The sequence below is a fragment of the Geotrypetes seraphini genome, chromosome 8, assembly GCF_902459505.1.
Source record: "Geotrypetes seraphini chromosome 8, aGeoSer1.1, whole genome shotgun sequence".
Taxonomy (NCBI): Eukaryota; Metazoa; Chordata; class Amphibia; order Gymnophiona; family Dermophiidae; genus Geotrypetes; species Geotrypetes seraphini.
In genome coordinates, this window is record NC_047091.1 from 98,517,638 (window position 1) to 98,537,699 (window position 20,062).

At 44.8% G+C, this 20,062-nt stretch overlaps 1 protein-coding gene across 3 annotated transcripts in view; it reads right to left on the reverse strand.

Moving 5' to 3' along the window:
* Positions 1–20,062, reverse strand: part of PEX11G (peroxisomal biogenesis factor 11 gamma) — a 95,580-nt gene extending 75,518 nt beyond the window's left edge. For 2 of the 3 annotated variants that reach the window (XM_033957360.1, XM_033957362.1), the window contains exons 1-2: positions 19,881–20,062; positions 4,079–4,267 (exon numbers count right to left, since the gene is read on the reverse strand). In XM_033957360.1, coding sequence (XP_033813251.1) covers positions 4,079–4,267; positions 19,881–19,943 — 252 coding nt within the window. In that variant the 5' untranslated portion in view covers positions 19,944–20,062. Of the gene's footprint in view, positions 1–4,078; positions 4,268–19,880 lie in introns of those variants that run through there. The other variant, XM_033957363.1, reaches the window with a different exon arrangement.

The following is a 20,062-nucleotide window of genomic DNA, read 5'->3' on the forward strand; positions in this document are numbered from 1 at the left end:
TCTGGTGAAAAGCTCACTTCTTCCATGCCACCTGACAAGGAGAAGCGAGAAAGCGATCTGGAAAGAACGGAAAAATTCTACAGCGTATCTGTCCCGAATCACCTCCAGTACCCACTGATCCATCGTGATCACGGCCCATGCTTAGTAAAAATCTTGCAATCGAGCACCCACCGGAACCAAGGGAGGCACTGGCATGGAGTCATTGGGCCAGACGGACGGCAGAGGAACCGGTGGAGGAATCACATCCTCTCCCAACGGGCCCCCCGAGAGGACTGCATGCGCTGAAAGCAACGGCCCCAGGATGACCCAGAGGCTGGGAAGCAGTCCCTTGACCAGGGTGATATCTGTGGAAATCACACAAACGCCCCTAAGCAATTCCACCTTGCACAGGCGTGCAGGTAAGGTCCTCAGGAAGACAGGGCATCTTGGAGTCTGTCAAGGTCTGGACCAACTTCTCCAAATCCTTGCCACACAAAAAAGACCCCTGAAAAGGGAAATTTTGTCAGCTTAGTCACATCTGCTGACCAAGCACGAAGCCACAAGGTACAAAGAGTGGCCACCCCGAGTGCCATGGACTTAGCCGACACTCACAACAGGTCATACAGAGCATCAGAGAGATAAGAGGCACCAATCTCAATTTTGGCTACCTCCTGATCCACCAAGGATCATGGTCAAGGACACACAGGGCCCACTGAAAGCAGGCCCGAGCCACTAGACCGCCACAAATCACCGCCTGAACTGCTAAGGCAGAGACATCAAAATTCTGCTTAAGAAGAGGCTCTAACCTATGCTCCTCAGAGTCCCTTAAGGCTGAGCTGCCCTCAACAGGCACAGTATGCCGCTTCTCAATGGTGGAGACCACCGCATCCACCACTGGCGACTTCAAGGTATCCCTATCCCCCTCTGGGATGGAATACAGGTGGGCCATAAAACACGCAAAATGAAAGGGTGCCTCTGGCACTTTCCACTGCGCAAGAATAATATCCCAAATATCCTGATGAATAGGATAAAAGCAGGATACAGAGCGGATCCCCCTAAGCAGAGGGTCCACCACACGCAGGAGCTCCTTCAAATCTTCCTCAAAACGCAACACCGAGGAGACCTGAAGAATCAGCTCCTGGGGCTCTTCCCGCTGAAAAATGCATACCATGGACACGTCCTTGCCAGCTGAATGAACTGCAAAGCCACCGCTAATTGCATCTGTCCCCTTGTGAGGATCCTGGAGGTCTCCCATAAGATCCAGATCCTCATCAATAGAAAACTGCTCCTCATATGCAAAATCATCATCCCAAGAAACCCTTGGCTGCTTGGACGAGATAGGAGACGGGAAGCAACCCCCTCCCCTCCCCGAGACCCCCAGCCGCCTAAAAATAAGCCTTACACAAGGCAAAAACAAAATCAGAGGTTACACCTCCTGGCAGCCCAATGAGACTCCCTGCCACAGCAGAGGACCCAGAAGAAACCTGCCCCTGTCTCTCCAATACAGGGGGAAGGTCACCTGAGACTACAGACAAGATGGAGGTACTTCCCACCACAATTGGAGCCGAGCCTGCCAAAAACCTAACCCCCAAGGCCTGTAACGGCTGAGAGGCCTGAATTACCCTAGCCACTAAAGCAGGCAAGCCGGCAGCAGCAGTAAGGGAGTCTCCAGCACCATCGGCGCTAAGGGAAACCTTATTTCCCTGACCGTTGGTGGCTAAGAGAATCCCTGGGTGGGTGGCAAGGGAAACCCAGGCTTCCCTGCTGTCAGCTGCCGGTGAGTGAGGCACTTGTGAAGGGGATCCCTGGACACCGGCACCTGATGCTGACGAGGATTCCCCTTTGCGGCGGCCTGCACACCGCATGCACAAGCCGGCCAAGGCTGCCTCGCGGCTGGAGCACAATGAGCACTTTTTCCTTTTAAAAGTGCTCATTGCAGAATACATGATAAAGCTGTAAGAAAAGTGTTGGTTAACAAAGAAAAATCAATTATAAAGCACTGAAGGATCCTTTCAGACTGACACTGCCTCGGGATTTTTTTTTTTTTCAGAACAGACACCACTAGCTCTCTAAGCTATATGCCTTACAGGTATCGATGACAAGGCTTACAGCTGAGGCACCTGTACAAAAATATGGGGAGATGGAGGAAAGGGGGGGAGGGACTCAACTCATGACCCGTCGAGTGTGACATCCCCCGAGGTCTGGTGGACTCCCAAACAGGGTCCCCCCAGCTCAGTCCGGCACAAGAACGAGGAGCGCTAAACAAATTCCAACAGGCCTAATTAAGGGGAGACTGGCACAGCTCACCTTCACCTGCTGAGAGACTGAGCAAAGACTGGTTTGCTAGAGGGAGCTACAGCTATTAATATTATAACCAAAGTTTGGTCTCAGTCTCCACCTGCTGGTCATAGTGAGCTATTACCCATTAGTGAAGCTATACCAGTCTGAAGAGATGCTAAAGAAGAACAGGATAGATACACGTTTTTTACATGGTTTACTTGTACATTTTTGACTGTTTTATTTGATGCATTGTGTCTAGTAACATAGCTAATGACAGCAGTTAAAGATCTGAATGGTCTATCCAGTCTGTCCAACAATCACACTCATTATTAATTCATGATTAAATTGTCTTTCTCTGACATTTCTGGGATATAGACCATAGAAGTCTGTCTGGCACGGCTCTGCATTGTAGTGCGACTCCATTGGTCTAAAGGGGGCTAAGCCCATGGCTCTCATACCCCATCACGTGACCTGCGGCACGTGGCACACAGATGCTCCTCAGCCGGCCATCCAGCGCAAATATGGCATGAATCGGAGTAAAACAGCCCGATGAGTACATCTATAGTGATTTTAATCAAAATTAGGGTGTTTTGAGGCAAATGGAGACTTTTAAAACCAAATTGGAAAATCCAAGATAGCTGCCACGGCAGCGTTTTAGCGTCAAAAAACAGCCAGAGAGAGCTATATAAAACACAAAAAATTGTGAGTTTTTGGAGGTAGGGGACCTAAATCCTAGCCCCACAAACCTTTAACATTTAAATTTGAGACACCCCCCCCCCAATGTCTTCCATAGACAGCAATAGACTATACTCACAGTTCTGTTGAATTTCTTTTGGTACTGTGCCTGTTTCAGCTCTAACAGCCACTGGGAAATCAAGAAGACTTCTGCCTCAGATAGCATGTAAAAAACAGTCCAAATGCTTGTTTCATCAGGCTGCTAGTCAGACCAGAAATTGGACTGAAACCTCAAACCCCTCACAGCTCCACAAGCGTCGATGGGGAGAGGGGAAACACAACCGGCATCAGATAGCCCTCACATAGACTACATTCTAGCTCTGGAACCCCACCCAGAAGCGAGCCTTGCTACCAGGGAAATGGTCCCCAAGCCTCTTAGAGAGTTAAAATAGGCTGACTAGGTAGGTTCCCTATAAAATGTTTGCCCTTTCAGCTAGACTTCAGCCACGACAGTCTATGTCTTCTCACACAGACAGAGCTGCTCCAGTAACACTGGGGACCTCTGGAGCACCGAGAAACTTCAAGATTCGGATAAAAACCCGAAAAAATAAATCAACAGCACAGCAGATCAAAAATATACCTTCCAACTCACGTATAGAAGGAGAAACTGAGGAACTAGAGTGCAGCCCAGTGAGGTAGGTGGCAGAACTGAGCGAGAAAAAAAATGTAGATGATGCCTTCTACAAAACTTGCAACTTTTTAAAGACTCATATGCTTTTTACACTAGAAAGGCTTTCCATTGCTAGGAGAGAGCACCAACACACAGGCTCAGTCAGAGGACTTCACCAACAAGTGTGCCTGCATCTCCCCTGCTTGTCCCAGGAGTGTCTGCTTTATGTCTTTTTTAAATGTGAAAGTCATATCAATTTTTGTTTTGAGTGGACACGTTCTATACTTTTATTCCATCATCTTACCATATAGAGATCCTCTGTGTTTATGCCACACCTTTTTAAAAATTCTGTCACGGTTTTTCCCCATCATTTCCCATGGAAGAGCATCTCAGGCATCATTACCCTTTCTATGAAAAGATATTTAACCATCTAGAACTCACTGTAAAATTGACCACATTAACTCGTATCTTTACCTTTTTTCCCAGTCCGTATTGAATAGAATAAGCAAACATGGATAGATCATCAAATAATCGGAGCACTGTACGGCAATGACTAAGCTGGGATGCCAGAGCTAGGAGACTTTTCCCAGACTCATATTTGTCACTTCTTTTCTCAACCAGGATTCCACCAACCAGCTGACAGCTGTAACACAATGTTCTGATCTAAATGAAACAATAATTCATATTAGATACGCGTTGAGCTTCAGCCAACAAACTAAAAACTTTCTTATTTGATATATTTTATTGATTTGTCTAAGATATGCATTTAAATTGCTATAAATCCCCATATTGTTTGGATGGGCTTTTCTTATTGCAAGTAGCCTTGAACCTTTATCGTTATAGTGTGATATAGAAACTGAAGAGTACATTAGATTAGCTTTGCTTCCTACTGGAGTAAAAGATTTAGAAATAATCAGCATATTTGTTTATAAACCTCATTTGTTAATACAAGCAAGTACCATATACAGGCAGTTCCTGGGTTAAGAATGAGTTATATTTTTCAAGTTTCAAGTTTAAGTTTCAAGTTTATTAGTTTTAATATACCGACCATCAAACAAATATCTGGCCGGTTAACAGTAAAATTTAAAAGATAGGAAGACTAAAAAATTAAAGATAAAATAAATTGGTATATTAAATATATAATGTGAACATAAATATTATTAACAAGACAAACTTAAGAGTGAGGGTAGATGGGAGAGGAGGGGAAAAGTTACATATTTAAGAAGAAAAAGGAGATAGTGGGGTTGGGATAAAACATACAGGGTGGGGTCGCTTTATTAAAGCCGTTGGTTGCTGGAATGAAAAGGAAAGATGATGAGTCTAAGCACTAGGAAATGCATCACGAAATAAGAAGGTTTTTAGGCCTGTCTTAAATTTATCTAAACGTTGTTCATCGCGAAGTTGTTGTGGTAGGAGGTTCCATAAGGTTGGAGCTGTTACTGCAAAATTTACTTTTCGTGTATAATAAAAATCTTTTATGGAGGGAATAAAAAGGTTTTGATCAGTTGATCTTAGGGTGCGTGGGGAGCATTGGGGTATGAGAAGTTTATCAAGGAAAGTAGGCTGGTGAGAGAGTTTTATTTTGAAGGAAAGTAAAATGATTTTATAAGTAATACGGTGAGAGATGGGGAGTCAGTGAGCTTTTTTTAGGAGAGGAGTGACATGGTCGTATTTGCCTATTTTATAAATAAGCTTTATTGCAGTGTTTTGTACTAGTTGTAGACGTCGAATTTCTTTTTGAGGGAGACCATTGAGAAGTGAGTTGCAGAATCTAGATGGGAGATAACTAAAGAATGTGTCAGAATAGTGATTGAATCGGTCTCTAGGACAGAAATTAAGGACCGGATGATACGTAGTTTGAAAAAACAGATTTTTGCGACTGTACTTATATGGTCATGGAAAGTAAGATCCCTATCAATGGTAACGCCTAATAGTTTTATTTTTGTGTCCATTTGAATTGGGGTAGATTTGATTGAGATATTATCCAATAAGGATTCTGAAGTTTTAATTGGAAGTAGGAGGCCTCGGGATTTATCTAAGTTGAGGGAAAGTTTATTTGTGAACAGCCAATCGTTTATGATGTCCAATTTGTTATTTATGTCTTTTATGTCAGATATATTTGATGTATTGACTGGGTGAAGCAGTTGGATGTCGTCTGCGTATGCGAAAATTGTAAATCCGATAGATTGGGCTAATGTAAGAAGAGGAGAAAGAAAGATATTAAATAGTAGTGGGGAAAGGATCGAACCTTGAGGGACACCATATGGTTGTGTCATAGCAGAGGAGGTGACATTATTTGCATGAACTATACTGTAGCGTTCGTTAAAGAAGGATGTGAACCATGAAATAGCTGCACCTGTGATACCACAGTCTTTGAGTCTGTTAATGAGAAGAGAATGATCGATGGTATCAAAGGCTGCAGCTAGGTCAAGGGAAATAAGAACGACAGATTTTTGATGGTCATGGTAATATTGAATAGTTGTAATAAGGCCTAATAGTGACAGTTCTGTTGAATGCGAAGAGCGGAATCCAGTTTGGCATGGGTGTAATGCGTGGGTTTTTTCAATAAACTCTGTAAGTTGGGAATGGATGATTTTTTCAATTAATTTTGAAATCTTAGGTAAATTAGCGATAGGGCGGTAATTTCTAGGTAGAGAGGGATCTAAGTTGTGTTGTTTGAGTTTTGGAAAAATAAGGGCAGTTTTCCAGGCAGTAGGTACGATACAGTCGGAGAGAGATTTAGATATCATTTCTGATATGAATGGGCCGAAGAAGGAGAAAATTTTTTTGAGAATGGAAGGGGGAATACTTTCCAAGAGATTATTGGAAGTGTTTAGGGATTGTAAAATAAGATGGAGATTTGTTAGAGAGGGCATTTTAAAGTTGGAGAGAGTGCTGAACGAAAGATGTAGAGTCATTGGGGTTTTGAGAAGAGGAGGAATCTGGGTGTAATGGTCCAAGTTGTGATCTGATGTTCTTGATTTTAGTATCAAAGAAAAATGAAAGTTCATCTGCATGAGGCTGGGTAGAAGGAGGTTGTTTGTTTTTTTTCTTAGAATATTTGGAGAGTGACTGAGCTATGCTAAAAAGAATGGAAGAATTACGAGTGGAAGTAATGAGTTTGGAATAATATTCTTTTTTAGCTTGTTGGATAGTTTTTTTATAATGAGAGGCTTTTTCCTTATACATAATGTGGAGATTGTTGAGGCGTGTTTTGCGCCATCTATTTTCGATAGAACGTAATTGTCTACGGAGTAGGGCAAGATTTTCATTGTACCATGGTTGTTGTTTTTTATGGGTCTGATTTGAAGAGGGGTGTTTTTCTACTTGAGGTGCCAGAGAGTCTAATAGAGATTTGGTGGAAGCTTCCCAGAGTAAGAACTGTTTCGAAATGGGAAAAGAGGAAAAGTCTTTGAGGTTTAAGTCGAAAGAAGTTTGGATAGCAGACAGGGTTAAGTCATTGGTCTTGCGGATGTTATAATTATTCTTTTGTTGTACTTGGCTGAATGGTACTGGGAAATCTTGATGCCATGTAATTAGAGTGTGATCAGACCATGGTAAAGTATGAAGTTGGAAGTTTTGAAAGAGATGTTTACTTGGAGTAGGACAGAAAACCATATCTAGGGTATTTCCTGCAGAATGGGTAGGCCTAAAGATAAGGGGAGATAATGATAGATCAGAGATTAATGTTAAGAGTTCAGAGGTATTATAATGATTAGGAGAATTAAAATGTATGTTAAAATCTCGAAGGATTATGGAATCAGGGTAAGCAATGTTAAAGTCTGATATAGTAGAAATAAGAGAAGAAAGTGATGATTTTGTTACTGGTGGGGGAAGATAGATAAGAAGAAAATTAAGGGAAGGAGAGTGTTTAATGGAAAATTGGAGAGTTTCAATGGGGGCATAGGAGGTTAGGTTGGAGGTACTAGGATGAAGGGGAATGGAGTTGTGATAGATAACTGCTATGCCTCCTCCTTTTTTATTTGGACGGGGTTGAAAAATTGCCTTGAAATTAAGAGGGCAGGCTTGGGTTATGTAGGCTTCCTCTCCCTCTGTTAGCCATATTTCTGTAAGACATAGAATTTGAAGATGATTTTGAGTGATGGTGTCGTGAATCAAGTGGTATTTGTTTTTTATGGATCGTACGTTTACCAGGCCTATATTGAGTTTGGTGGGAGAGTCATGAGGAATAGAATGATGAATTGCAGTAGGGCAGGTAGGAATAGAGATGTAGTGTCTTGGTTTAGTTTCAGTTTGAAAAGAATAGGGGTTTTTCTTGAGTGGTCTGCGGCCCCATATGGTGGGGATGGAGGCCATTGATTTGGGGTCAAAGTGTTGAGGTGTGTGAAGTTTAAGATGAAAAGAGGTGTAGGATAGAGGAGGGGAAGGTATAAGATTGTGTGGAAGAAGTAGGATTCCAAGTAGAGGACAAAGAATGTGTAATGTTTTTGTGCATGTAATGTTGAAGAGGAGAAGAGGTAAAGCAAGAAGTAGCTGCATGAAGGAGCGCACCTAAGGAGCAGGAGCCGAAGGCGTGCGCCGCAAAGCAGGCAGATAAGTAGGTGACACTACCGGTGGTAAAAAGTGGGCGGAGTCGTCGGCGCCGCCGCAAAGCGGCGGCTGTCCCTTTGGAAGGAAAGAGAGCCTGTCGGAATCAAAAAGGACAAACATTAGAGAATAGCAGGAAATACGAAAAAACAAGAAGTAAGTAACTTATTATTAAAGAAGGACAAATATAGTAGACTTGCAGGAAAAGACATGCATACATACTAAGGTGAGGAAAACATTAAAAATTCAATAGAAAAAGAATGTTAGAAAGTTAAAACAATACTTAACTGTTTAAAATAGGTAAGATTAAATTTAAACTTGAAATATTTAAAATAATATTTAAAATTGTTCTTAAGTTGGATTTGTATGTAACTCAGAACTTGTAGATTTTAAGATTTTTGCTGCTTGCCTCTGCTGCCAGCTGACAAAAGGGCCTACTGTCCCTACCAGTGTTAAGAACATAAGAATTGTCGCTGCTGGGTCAGACCAGTGATCCATCGTGTCCAGCAGTCCGCTCACACGGCAGCCCTTAGGTCAAAGACCAGTGCCCTGAGACTAGCCTTACCTGCGTACGTTCTGGTTCAGTAGGAACTTGTCTAACTTTGTCTTGAATCCCTGGATGGTGTGACCCCCTATAACAGCCTCCAGAAGAGCGTTCCAGTTTTCTACCACTCTCTGGGTGAAGAAGAACTTCCTTACGTTTATATGGAATCTATCCCCTTTTAACTTTAGACAGTGCCCTCTCTTTCTTTCTACCTTGGAGAAGGTGAACAACCTGTCTTTATCTACTAAGTCTATCCCCTTCATTATCTTGAATGTTTTGATCATGTCCCCTCTTTTCTTGGTATGGTGAGTGACGAGCAAGGAGAACGTTTTCACTAAGACATTCAGTTAATGGAGCGTCGCTACCAAGGTTTCTGGAATGAGAGTAAGATGGCCAACTACTGCTGGATGCCATGATAATCCAGACACAACTCACAAAAATAAATCACTCTAAGCATTTTTGAAGAAATATTGGTTACTAAGTGATATGTCCAGTATAATTATGCTATGCTGTGTGCTTATTTGACTTTGGACCGAAGATACTGCAACATTTCTTTAAGTCGATGCTGCAATTCTTAAAACCTTATATGCTAAAACGCTATAAACTAGCATTAATCATATCTTTAAAAGTTTTCATGACTGAAAAAAAACTAATAACAGATCTGAAATCAGCATGAAAAACTGATTTAGAAAAAGGTGCTCAAAAAGCAAAGGGGAAAGGGGACACCCCTGCCGAGTGCCTCTACCTAAAGGAAAAGAAGCGGTAAGACCCCCATTCACTAGCAAGCGCGCCTGCGGGTGGAGATATAGACTACGAATCCATTCATGATAGCGGCCGACCAATCCATATTGTTGCAGAACCCAGAATAAATACTGCCACGAGATGCTGTCAAAGGCCTTTTCCATGTCTAAACCAACTATAGCCGATGTGCTCCCTGTCCCCCTTATTTTCTTATTCTGAGTTTACCAGACCGTGTATTGTTGGAATTTGTATTTTCTCTATTTGGACCTGGTGATATTGTACTGCTGGGTATCTGTGTCTTCTGTGTTGCAACTGCTTCTAATAAACATTATTTCAAAAAAAAAAAAAAAAAAAAAAAAAAGAAAAAGAAAAAGGTGCTGTGTTGTCAGATAATTCCGAAAATTTTCTTTTTGTTATCTTGTGATATAAACTGAGGTAACCTCCCCCCCCCCAAAAAAAAAGGGGGAAAAAGGTTCACTTGAATATAAACAGGGGGGTTTATATTCAATTGCCCTGCCTTGTACCCAGCCCTCCTTCCTTCCCAGCACTGCCCCAGCCTCCGATGCCCACTGCAGGCCTCCCTTAAGCCCTGGTGGTCCAGCGTTGAGCCGGGACAGGAGCGATCCTTCCCGCATCCTGTCTTGGCCAACTGTTAACCACCCTGCTTCCCTCCCACCTCCTGGACCCCTCTCCAACATACCTTTTGAACCCTGGTGGTCAAGCAGTGAAGCGAGGCAGAAGCAATTTTTCTTTAGTCCTGTCCCGTGAGGAGCTGCGATCAGAAATGGATGTGCAAGTTCCCGGGGCTGTCTCGTGAGACCTTGAGACCTCACAAAACTGCCCCGGGAACTTGCGCAGCCATTTCTGATCGTTGCTCCGCATGGGAAAGTAGTGAAGAAAAATCTCTCCTGCCCCGCTTCACTGCTACACCACCAAGGTTCATAAGGTATGTTGGAGAGGGGTCTGGGACAGGACGCAGGAAGGATCGCTCCTGTCCCGGCTCACTGCTGGACCACCAGGGCTTAAAGCAGGGCTGCAGTGGGCATCAGAGGATGGGAGCAGAGCTGGGCAGGGCAGGAAGGGAAGGAGGAAAGGAGGGCTGGGTGCAAGGCAGGGCAATTGAAGATAACCCCCCTCCCCTCCCCGGTTTATATTCGAGAGAACGTTTTTCCCCCCTTTTGGAGGGGGAAAGGTCACTTCGGTTTATATTCGAGTATATACAATAACCATTTTCAATACATAACAAGGTGAAAACAAAGAAGTCACCAAACTGAGTGCAACCTGCAGTAAGAGTGTGGGAGATTCTACAGATACTCCCTAGATTCTTCAATGCAGCAGTCATATCTTCTATCCTGCTAAGGCTGGATAAAGGAAAGAAACAAAATGTCCAGATTTTCCAGCACATTTGAGGCAGTAAGCAGGCAAATGAACATATGACAGGATGAACTTCTGAAATAAGAACATAAGAATAGCCTTACTGGGTCAGACCAATGGTCCATCAAGTCCAGTAGCCCGTTCTCACAGTGGCCAATCCAGGTCACTAATACCTGACCAAAACCAAAGGAGTAGCAATATTCCATGCTACCGATACAGGGCAAGCAGTGGCTACTAGAAAGAAGATTACTGAGGTAAGAACCTAATCTTTCCTTCTACTGTGATAGACACTTTATTCTTGAACCTTTGAGATGTAACAAAGCAATCCCCAGAGTCTAGGGTGGGGCAGATGAGCCCTGATGACAGTATAGATGTTTCAAATGCGAAGTCCACCCTATAAAACTTAATGAACGCATGGAGAGAGGACCATGTAGCCACTCTACAAATTTCTTCCACGGACACCGTGGAAGATTATGCTCATGAGGAAGCCATACTTCTAGTGGAGTGTGCCTGACAAATCTAGGCTGAAACTTTCCACTTCCGAAACAGGCTGAAGAAATAGCCAAACAGATTCATCTTGAAATGGCTGATTTTGAGAGTGGTCGGTCTTTGCGGGCAGCCCCCACCAGTACGAAAAGATGATCCGACAGTCAAAATTTCTTTGTGACCTCTACATACAGCAATACTACTCTGTGCACATCCAACAATTTTAATACCTTATCGTTCTTCCTTGATCCTGAGGGAGTGAAGACAGGCAATTGCATTTCTTAGTTGATATGGAAGCTGGAAACCATTTTTGGTAAGAAAGATGGAACTGTAAATCTGAAATTCTGAGGAAGGGATCTCTGCATGACAAAGCTTGCAGTTCTGACACTCACTGGGCTGAGGTAATTGCCACCAAAAACATTGTTTTGATTGTGTGATCCATCGGGGAAGCTTGCTCTAGAGCAGGGATGTCAAAGTCCCTCCTCGAAGGCCGCAATCCAGTCGGGTTTTCAGGATTTCCCCAATGAATATGCATGAGATCTATTAGCATACAATGAAAGCAGTACATGCAAATAAATCTCATGCATATTCATTGGGGAAATCCTGAAAACCTGACTGAATTGCGGCCCTCGAGGAGGGACTTTGACACCCCTGCTCTAGAGGTTCATAGCCAGTTCATAGACTCCGTGCCAGAATGGTCTGTCTGTGCCCTTCAAAAACCGGCCACATCTGGAAGTGCAGCTATAGTGATCTTATTAACTTTAGGCCCAAAACACAAGCGCCCCACAATCTGAACTTTCAGGAAGCCAACTGCTAGTCCCTTCTCCAGCTCTTCCTGCAGAAAGGCGAGCACCACAGATATCGGTGCCAAGTTCAGGACCAAGTTTGGGCCCTCATTCATCTGAGCACATCAATCTGTCACATACTTAGCTAGTCACTTTTTTTCTACATCTTAGAAGGGTGGCCACCACTGCATCCGAGTAGCCTTAGCGTGCTAGCACCGAGTGCTCAAGAGCCATGTCGTAAGACCAAAGCCTTCCAGACTTTCGACAAGGTGCCACATGAAAGGCTACTTAAGAAGCTGTGGAACCACGGGGTGGGAGGGGATGTGCACAGATGGATCAAGCACTGGTTGTCGGAAAGACTGCAGAGGGTTTTAGTAAAGGGTCAATATTCTGACTGGCAGGGAGTCACGAGCGGTGTGCCACAGGGATCGGTGCTGGGGCCCTTACTCTTTAACATATTCATCAATGACCTGGAAAAGGAGGCAAAGTGTGAGGTTATAAAATTCGCAGACGATACCAAACTGTGCGGCAGAGTTACGACCAGGGAGGAGTGTGAGGACCTACAAAGGGACCTGGATAAGCTGGAAGACTGGGCAAACAAATGGCAAATGCGCTTCAACGTGGACAAATGCAAGGTCATGCATATAGGGAAAAAGAACCCGTTGTTCAGCTACAAATTAGGGGGGGTATTGTTGGGAGACAGCAGACTCGAGAGAGACTTGGGTGTGCTGGTGGATGCATCACTGAAGCCATCTGCACAGTGCGCAGCAGCCTCGAAAAAAGCTAACAGGATGCTGGGCATCATAAAGAAGGGCATAGCAACCAGAACACAGGAAGTCATCATGCCATTGTATCGAGCGATGGTGCGTCCACATCTGGAATACTGCGTTCAGTATTGGTCGCCGCACCTCAAGAAGGACATGGCGGTACTTGAGAGAGTCCAAAGGAGAGCAACGAAATTGGTAAGAGGGCTGGAACACTGCTCATACGCCGAGAGGCTGGATAGGCTGGGGCTCTTCTCTCTGGAGAAAAGGAGGCTCAGGGGAGATATGATAGAGACCTTCAAGATCACGAGGGGCATAGAGAAGGTGGATAGGGACAGATTCTTCAGACTGAAGGGGACAGCAAATACGAGGGGGCATTCTGAGAAACTGAAGGGAGACAGGTTCAAAACAAATGCAAGGAAGTTTTTTTTCACCCAGAGGGTCGTGGACACTTGGAATGCGCTACCGGAGGAAGTGATCAGGCAGAATACGGTACAAGGATTCAAACAGGGATTGGATGGATTCCTGAGGGATAAAGGGATCGTGGGATACTGAGGGAGGAGCTGGGATATAACACAAGTATAGGAAGTAAATCAGGTAATGAGTATAAACTAACCTGCATGTGCATGTGCAAGACCGGAGGGCTAGGACTTCGATAGGAAGGCAGGACTTAAATGGGAAACCAAGGTGGCAAGGGAGCCCCTTCTGATGATTCAGACAGGTCTTGACCTGTTTTGGGCCACCGCGGGAGCGGACTGCTGGGCAGGATGGACCTGTGGTCTGACCCGGCGGAGGCACTGCTTATGTTCTTATGTTCAGACCCTGCAGGACAACTGGGCCCTGCATGAGCAGATGCGGATGACAGAAGGACCAAGTCTGCATACCACGATCGCCTCACCCAATCTAGTGCTAATAGAATCACCAGCCCTTGATGCATCATGATCCTGCACTGAAGTCTACCAGTCATGGGCCACGAAGGGAAGACGTAAAGAAGTCCTGCCTTTGGCCAAAATTGCACCAGGGCATCCAGGCCTTCGCTGCCTGGCTCGTATCTTCGTACCTTCTTGTTGGCTGTCGTCACCATCTGATCGAATGTCAGGCACCCCCACAGCCTCACAATGCAGATGAAGGCATCCTGAGACAGTGGCCACTCCATGGGATCTAGGGTCTTCGGGCTGAGGAAATCCACTTGCACATTGTCCAATCCTACCACATGCGCTGCCGAGAGCGCCAAGACATGGGACTCCGCCCATAGAAATAGTAATCTGGACTTCCAAGCACAGAGTAGCACTCTTGGTGCCCCCAGCAACTAACATAGGCTATCACTGTTGTGTTGTCTGAGAAAACTTGTACTGCTTTGCTCTGCAGCACACTCCTAAATGCCTGAAGTGCCAGGCAGATAGCTCGAAGTTCCAAGCAGTTGACTGACCACTTGCTCTGAGAAGACTTTCACAATGAGCACCCCAGTCGTGTAGGCTGTCGTAAGTCATCAGGATTACCCATGCAGAGATGCGAAAGAGAATTCCTCTGGTTAGAGACAGAGGCTCCAATCACCAGGTAAGACGGTAATGCGCTTCTGCTGTCCGGGGCAGCTGCTACTGGAGCACATCCTTCTGCAGGTACCAGCGGGAGAGGAGTGCGTTCTGGAGCAGACGCAAGTGTGTCCTTGCCCAGGGGACCACATCCATGATCGCAACCATTGATCCCAGCACCTGCAAATAATGCCAGGCCATCAGAGCCATCTCGTTCTGAAACTCCCATATCTAACACAGATGCTTCTCTCTGCGGGCTTCTGGGAGGAGCGCCTTGTTCTCCCTTGTGTCAAACCAGATCTGTGTCAACTCCAGGTGGCTTTTCTGAAAGTTGACCACCAAGCCCAGCTTCTGCAGCAGCTTAAGCACTTTGAACAACCAACTTGCCTTTGGATTAGGACTGGGCTCTTATCAGCCAATCATCCAGATATGAATGTACCAGTATACCTGCTTTGCACAGGGGTGCTACAACTACAACAATCAACATGGTGAAGGTCTGCAGTGCCATGGCCAATCTAAAGGGAAGGCTGCAAACTAGAAATGTTACTCCAACACATGGAAATGCAAGAATCTCCTGTGCTCTGGAAAAAATGGGAATCTGCAGATAGGCCTCCATCAAATCCAGCGAGGCGAGAAATTCCCCAGGCACCACTGAAGCAATTACTGACCACATCATCTCCACCTAGAAACGGAGTATCTTGAGAGCCACACTTACTGCTTTGAGGTCTAGAATTAGTCTCCAGTCTTCAGAGCCTCTCATGGGCACTATGAAGTATATTGAGTATCTGCTGTGCCCGAACCACAAAAGAGGAGGCCTTCGCCGCTTTGACCCCAGCCATAGCCGAATCAAACAGACGCTTAAGGATATAATCTATGTATCGGTCCTGGACATCCTTCAGGACCACCCCCCATCACTAGGGAGAGATGTGTGCTTGGTGATATGTGCCACTGAAGAATCCCCCTTCAGAGAAGTAAAGCGTTTGTTAAAGCCATCCACCATGGGATAAAGCCACACCATGACTCGAGCTCATTTCAAGGGACCCTCAGAAGTCTCCCAGATATCCGTAAGAATCCATTCATCATCAGGATGATCAGGAAAAGAGGCAGATTGCAGCCTCTGATCACTCATAAGGGAACATTCAGCAGAGACCGGTTGGTCCGTCTGTAGTTTCAATTCCTGCAGAGAATCAGAGCAGAAATCCACAAGGTGTGCAGGATTGAAGAACCTGCATACAGTGGGGAACTCCCCCAAATCACAGACTCCGCACCAGTTTGGATCCTGGAGATCAGCCAGATTTGCCATGTCCGTGGCTGCCGCAGCGCTGCCCTGTGAAAGCAGAGGGATGGAAAGAGTGTCTGGCACAACTCTCGGCACAGTCAACTTACTCCCCAGTATACTCGCAGGAAGACAAGACCCTGGTCTCTTGGAGCAGGGGTCCCTGTGACTGGCACAAAAGCCAGTGAAAGGGAAACAGGCAGGGACTTTTTAACTAAGTATGCCTGAGAAAGCATATGCACAAGTTCCAGGGGAAAACAATCCTCTGCGGTGGAAGCCAACTTTTGCATCTCAGATCTGGAATGTTTGAAAGATTTATGAGATATTTTCGCTGGAGCGGGGCTTACGGTTCACTGAAATTCCACCAGCGTACTCCCCAGAGCCCTCTGATGCCAATTTCGCGGGAGTCGGGGCATAAGACACTTGAAGATCCTCCCTGGAAGCCAAAGGCACCGCATTCAAGCAAATCTCGCTCTCCTCACAGGTCCGCAGCGCACATGGAACATGGCTGCGCAACCAACAGCCATCCACCGCAAATGAGGCATCAATCCAACCCATCCTGCCTTGGGGAGGTCATCTATGTGGTTTTCTTTCAAAAATTAAACTGGCAAGTATGAAAAATAACTTTAAAATCAAATCTGTAGAAATCCAAAATGGCCACTGAGGCCCTGTTTTGACTAAAAACAGCCCAGGAAAACCACAGAGAACCCTCAAAAACAGAGATTTTAGGATTTTAGGGATTGGGGGGGGGAATAGGACATGCAGGGAAACCACCTATAAGGCCCTCTAAACAACCTAAAGGTCCCCCAAAATCTCCGATTCAAGCTGTTAGCTTGCTCTCACATAACCATGTGCTCAAAGGAAAAACTGAATCATTTTATTCACTGTGCTGAATGAGAGAAACTGTATGCAGCTGAGCACAGCTTGCAGGGAGATCCTTTGCTTCAGTGAACTGTAAATCTGGATTTCAAGTCTTCTGACTGCCCCACCGGCCTGATCACCACAGCCGGAGAGCTCCGCCACTCTTGGACATGCTGCGCATATGCCTGGCGGAGGGACGCAGTCTGGCTCTGATTCTGGTTACGCCTCCACAGAACCGTCTCAGCCTGTACTACACCCACTAGTGTACGAACCTGGGGTGAGCTAGCTCCCCGGAGCCCCAATCTAATGTGCAGCTGTCCAGGGGGCTTACTGCTAAGCAGGGAACCGCCTAGAAGTAGACGATCTCCAATAGTCTGTGATCTCCCGCAGTCAAGGATGTCCCCGCAGGGAACTTCCACAGCATGAGGGCGAAAACTGCAAACAAAAATACTGAAATATCTCAAAATAAAATAAGAGCAAAAAAGATGAGCTCCTAGAGCCTAGCTTGTAAGAAGAAAAGACTGGTGAGCATGCTCAGGGAAGAGGTATGTAAGGGAAGAAGGGGGGGAAGCCTCTGAAGTTTTGAGGCTTCCTACAGTCCCTGGCGGGTGGAGGAAAATAACCCACTGGTTCCGGAATAAAGTGGAATTGTTCAAGAAATCCTTTTATCAGCCACTAAGTTCTTTTGACTGCTTTTTCTTTTCTCTGGACCTGTTTTGTAGCTTGGCTTTGCCTTCTTATAAAAATTCATTACAGTTATCTTGAAAACAATCTCGCTTATAACCATCAAGACCATGGCAGTGCACCACCAGTGGTTAGTACACCAATTTATAACTCAGGAGATATGAAGGGGTGCTGAAAAGTTCTCAATTCAAACAAGAAGGGAATGACATGGAGCATCAATCTTACAAGTTATTTCACATATTCACCCCTAAGTTCAACACACTTGGCACATCGTGTTTGAAGTTTCTGCAACTCTTCCAAAAAAAACAACACACTTCTCCCTCCAAATTTGCAGGTTTGGGACTCACGACTTCAATTATTTACGAGTTTCTAAACCACTCCTGCCTCCTGGGACCTCTCCACACCTTACCTGGTGGTCTAGCGGTGAAGCCAAGAGCAATCTTCATGTGCAGAGCCATCAACAAAAATGGCTGCCGTGAGTTCCCGTGATCTCATGAGACTACAGCGGGAACTCACGGCAGCCATTTTTGTTGATGGCTCTGCACGGGGCAGGCACGTAGGAAGATTGCTCCTACCCCGTTTCACCACTAGATCATGTAAGGTGTGGAGAGGTCCAGAAGGTGGGAGGGAGATGGGGGTGGGTCAGTCGGCCCTAAAGTCATTCATGATTTTTCCACATCATGGGCCGGCTCTGCCCCTAACCCTCCCCGCAAATTTGGAGCTCCACTGCTACAATCACCTCTGTCACCCTTCAAACTCTTTTTAAGGTTTGGAAACAAAAAACAGTCAGATGAAGCAATATCTGGTGAGTAGGGTGGATGATCTATACATTGAAACCCCAACTGTCATCCATCATTTTGCTAGTCTTGTGAGCAGGTGCATTGTCTAGCAAAAAAAGAACGCATGTTCTGCAGCTTCCCTCTCCTTTTTTTCTTTCAGTGCCTCCTTTAATTGGCACAAATTACTGTAGTATTCTGCATTAACTGTTTGGCTTCTTGAAAGATAGTCAGTCATTACAATACCTTCTTGACCCCAAAACACTGTAGCCATAACCTTTCCTGCTAACTTTTGGGTCTTGAATTTCCTTGATCTTGGAAAACCTGAGTGCCACCATTGCATGGACTGTTGTTTTGTCTCAGGATTACAGTGGTGTAACCATATTTTATCAACAGTAACTAGTTGTTCCAAAACGTTGGCACCAGCTTGCTGAAAATGCTGCAACATGAACTTGGAAGTGTCCACTCAATGTTGTTTCTCATCAGCATTCAAACATTTGGCACCCACCTGGTTTACAGCTTCTGCTTACCTAGCTACTTGTGGATTATACACACATTCTTTGGATATCATATGGTGTCTCAGCAATTGTTGTAGCTGATATTCGCCTATCTGTCAAAATCAAGTTATGGACATGGTCAACAATTTCAGGAGTTGACACCGTTTGAGGCCTGCCAGACCTTTCACGCTGAAAGTTTGCACACCATTTTGCTGTGGAGTATGATGGGCAATGTCACTCAATATTTGCATCATCCATTCATGGATTTCCTTTGGAGTTTTCTTCTGAAGGAATATGAACTTCATGATGGCTCAGAGTTCCACACTTGAAAATTTCACTTTTTGTTGACATTGTTTCAGATCATTGATTGAACTATGCCAAAACATAGCATTACGATTCAGCAAACTAGCACTTTGCAAAATAGCCCCACCCGCCTTTACAAAATTGTAGTGTGGTTTTTAGCGCTTACTGCGGCGGAAACAGCTCCAACGATCATATAAGCGCTGGAGCTGTTACCACTGCAGCCTGCACTAAAAACCACACTACGGTTTTGTAAAAAGTGGGAGGAATAACACTTTTCAGCAACAGAGGCAAATTAACGCTCAGAATTTAGGAAGCTGGTTGGGCTGAGAACTTTTTAGCACCCTCTTGCATACGCCAAAATGAGTTCAAAATGCCACTGGCGCTGTGACCTCTGCCTAGTTCTTTAGACACTGTCTCCTGTGTTTGCCTTAATCAGGTTGCTCCAATAAACCAATCTGAAAATTGCTCTACTATGGTGTAACAGAAAAATCCTTTTTCTTAACTTTTATTTCTATATATTTATTCAAAACCACATACAGAAAAGCTGAAATTTTCATTAAACTGTCATGCTTTATTAGAATTGTATTATTAGGGGAGAAGAAAAAGTAAAACTGAATTTAATTATTTGCCTTTCCAAACCCGTGCTCAAGGCGAGTTTACATTTCAGGTTACAGCAAACACATTTTGAGAGATATTAGCACATCCTGCCTTGAAGTACAGCGTGAGTTATATTGTTACTATCTTTCCTAAGCCGAACCTCCAAGGGGAATCAAAATAATATGACTATGTCCCCGTGTCATGCTCTACCTTACATCCTTATCTACACCAGTCTTGGCTTTGTACCACCCTGTTTATTGCTATTTTTAAGAAATATTTTATGATTTGTTTTTAATTCACAAACCATAATACAGTAGGGTTCGAAAGAGCAAAAAAGAATTTTTAAAACCCCTTCAATTTAAATTGTTTCAACCAGTCACTGGCCCCTCCCCAAGTTCCTTCTGTACACGCTTTGACGTTAAGCTCTTCGGGGCAGGGATTCGTTTCAGACTGTGTATACTACACTATCCCTTTAGGGTACGTAGTTTTCGTTAGCCGCTGAACTCACCACCCGATCTCTACCCCTGTAGGACTCCAGCGAGTTCACAAGACTAGTCAGGGCAGCGGCCATAATGGTCTCGATTTACACAATAAGCAGACCAAGCAAGATATTTTGATAGTTTCGCTTTTTCAATTCCAGGAAAACAATTTTCCCTCCCGTCTCGGCCTAACATCGCGTTGCACCTTAAT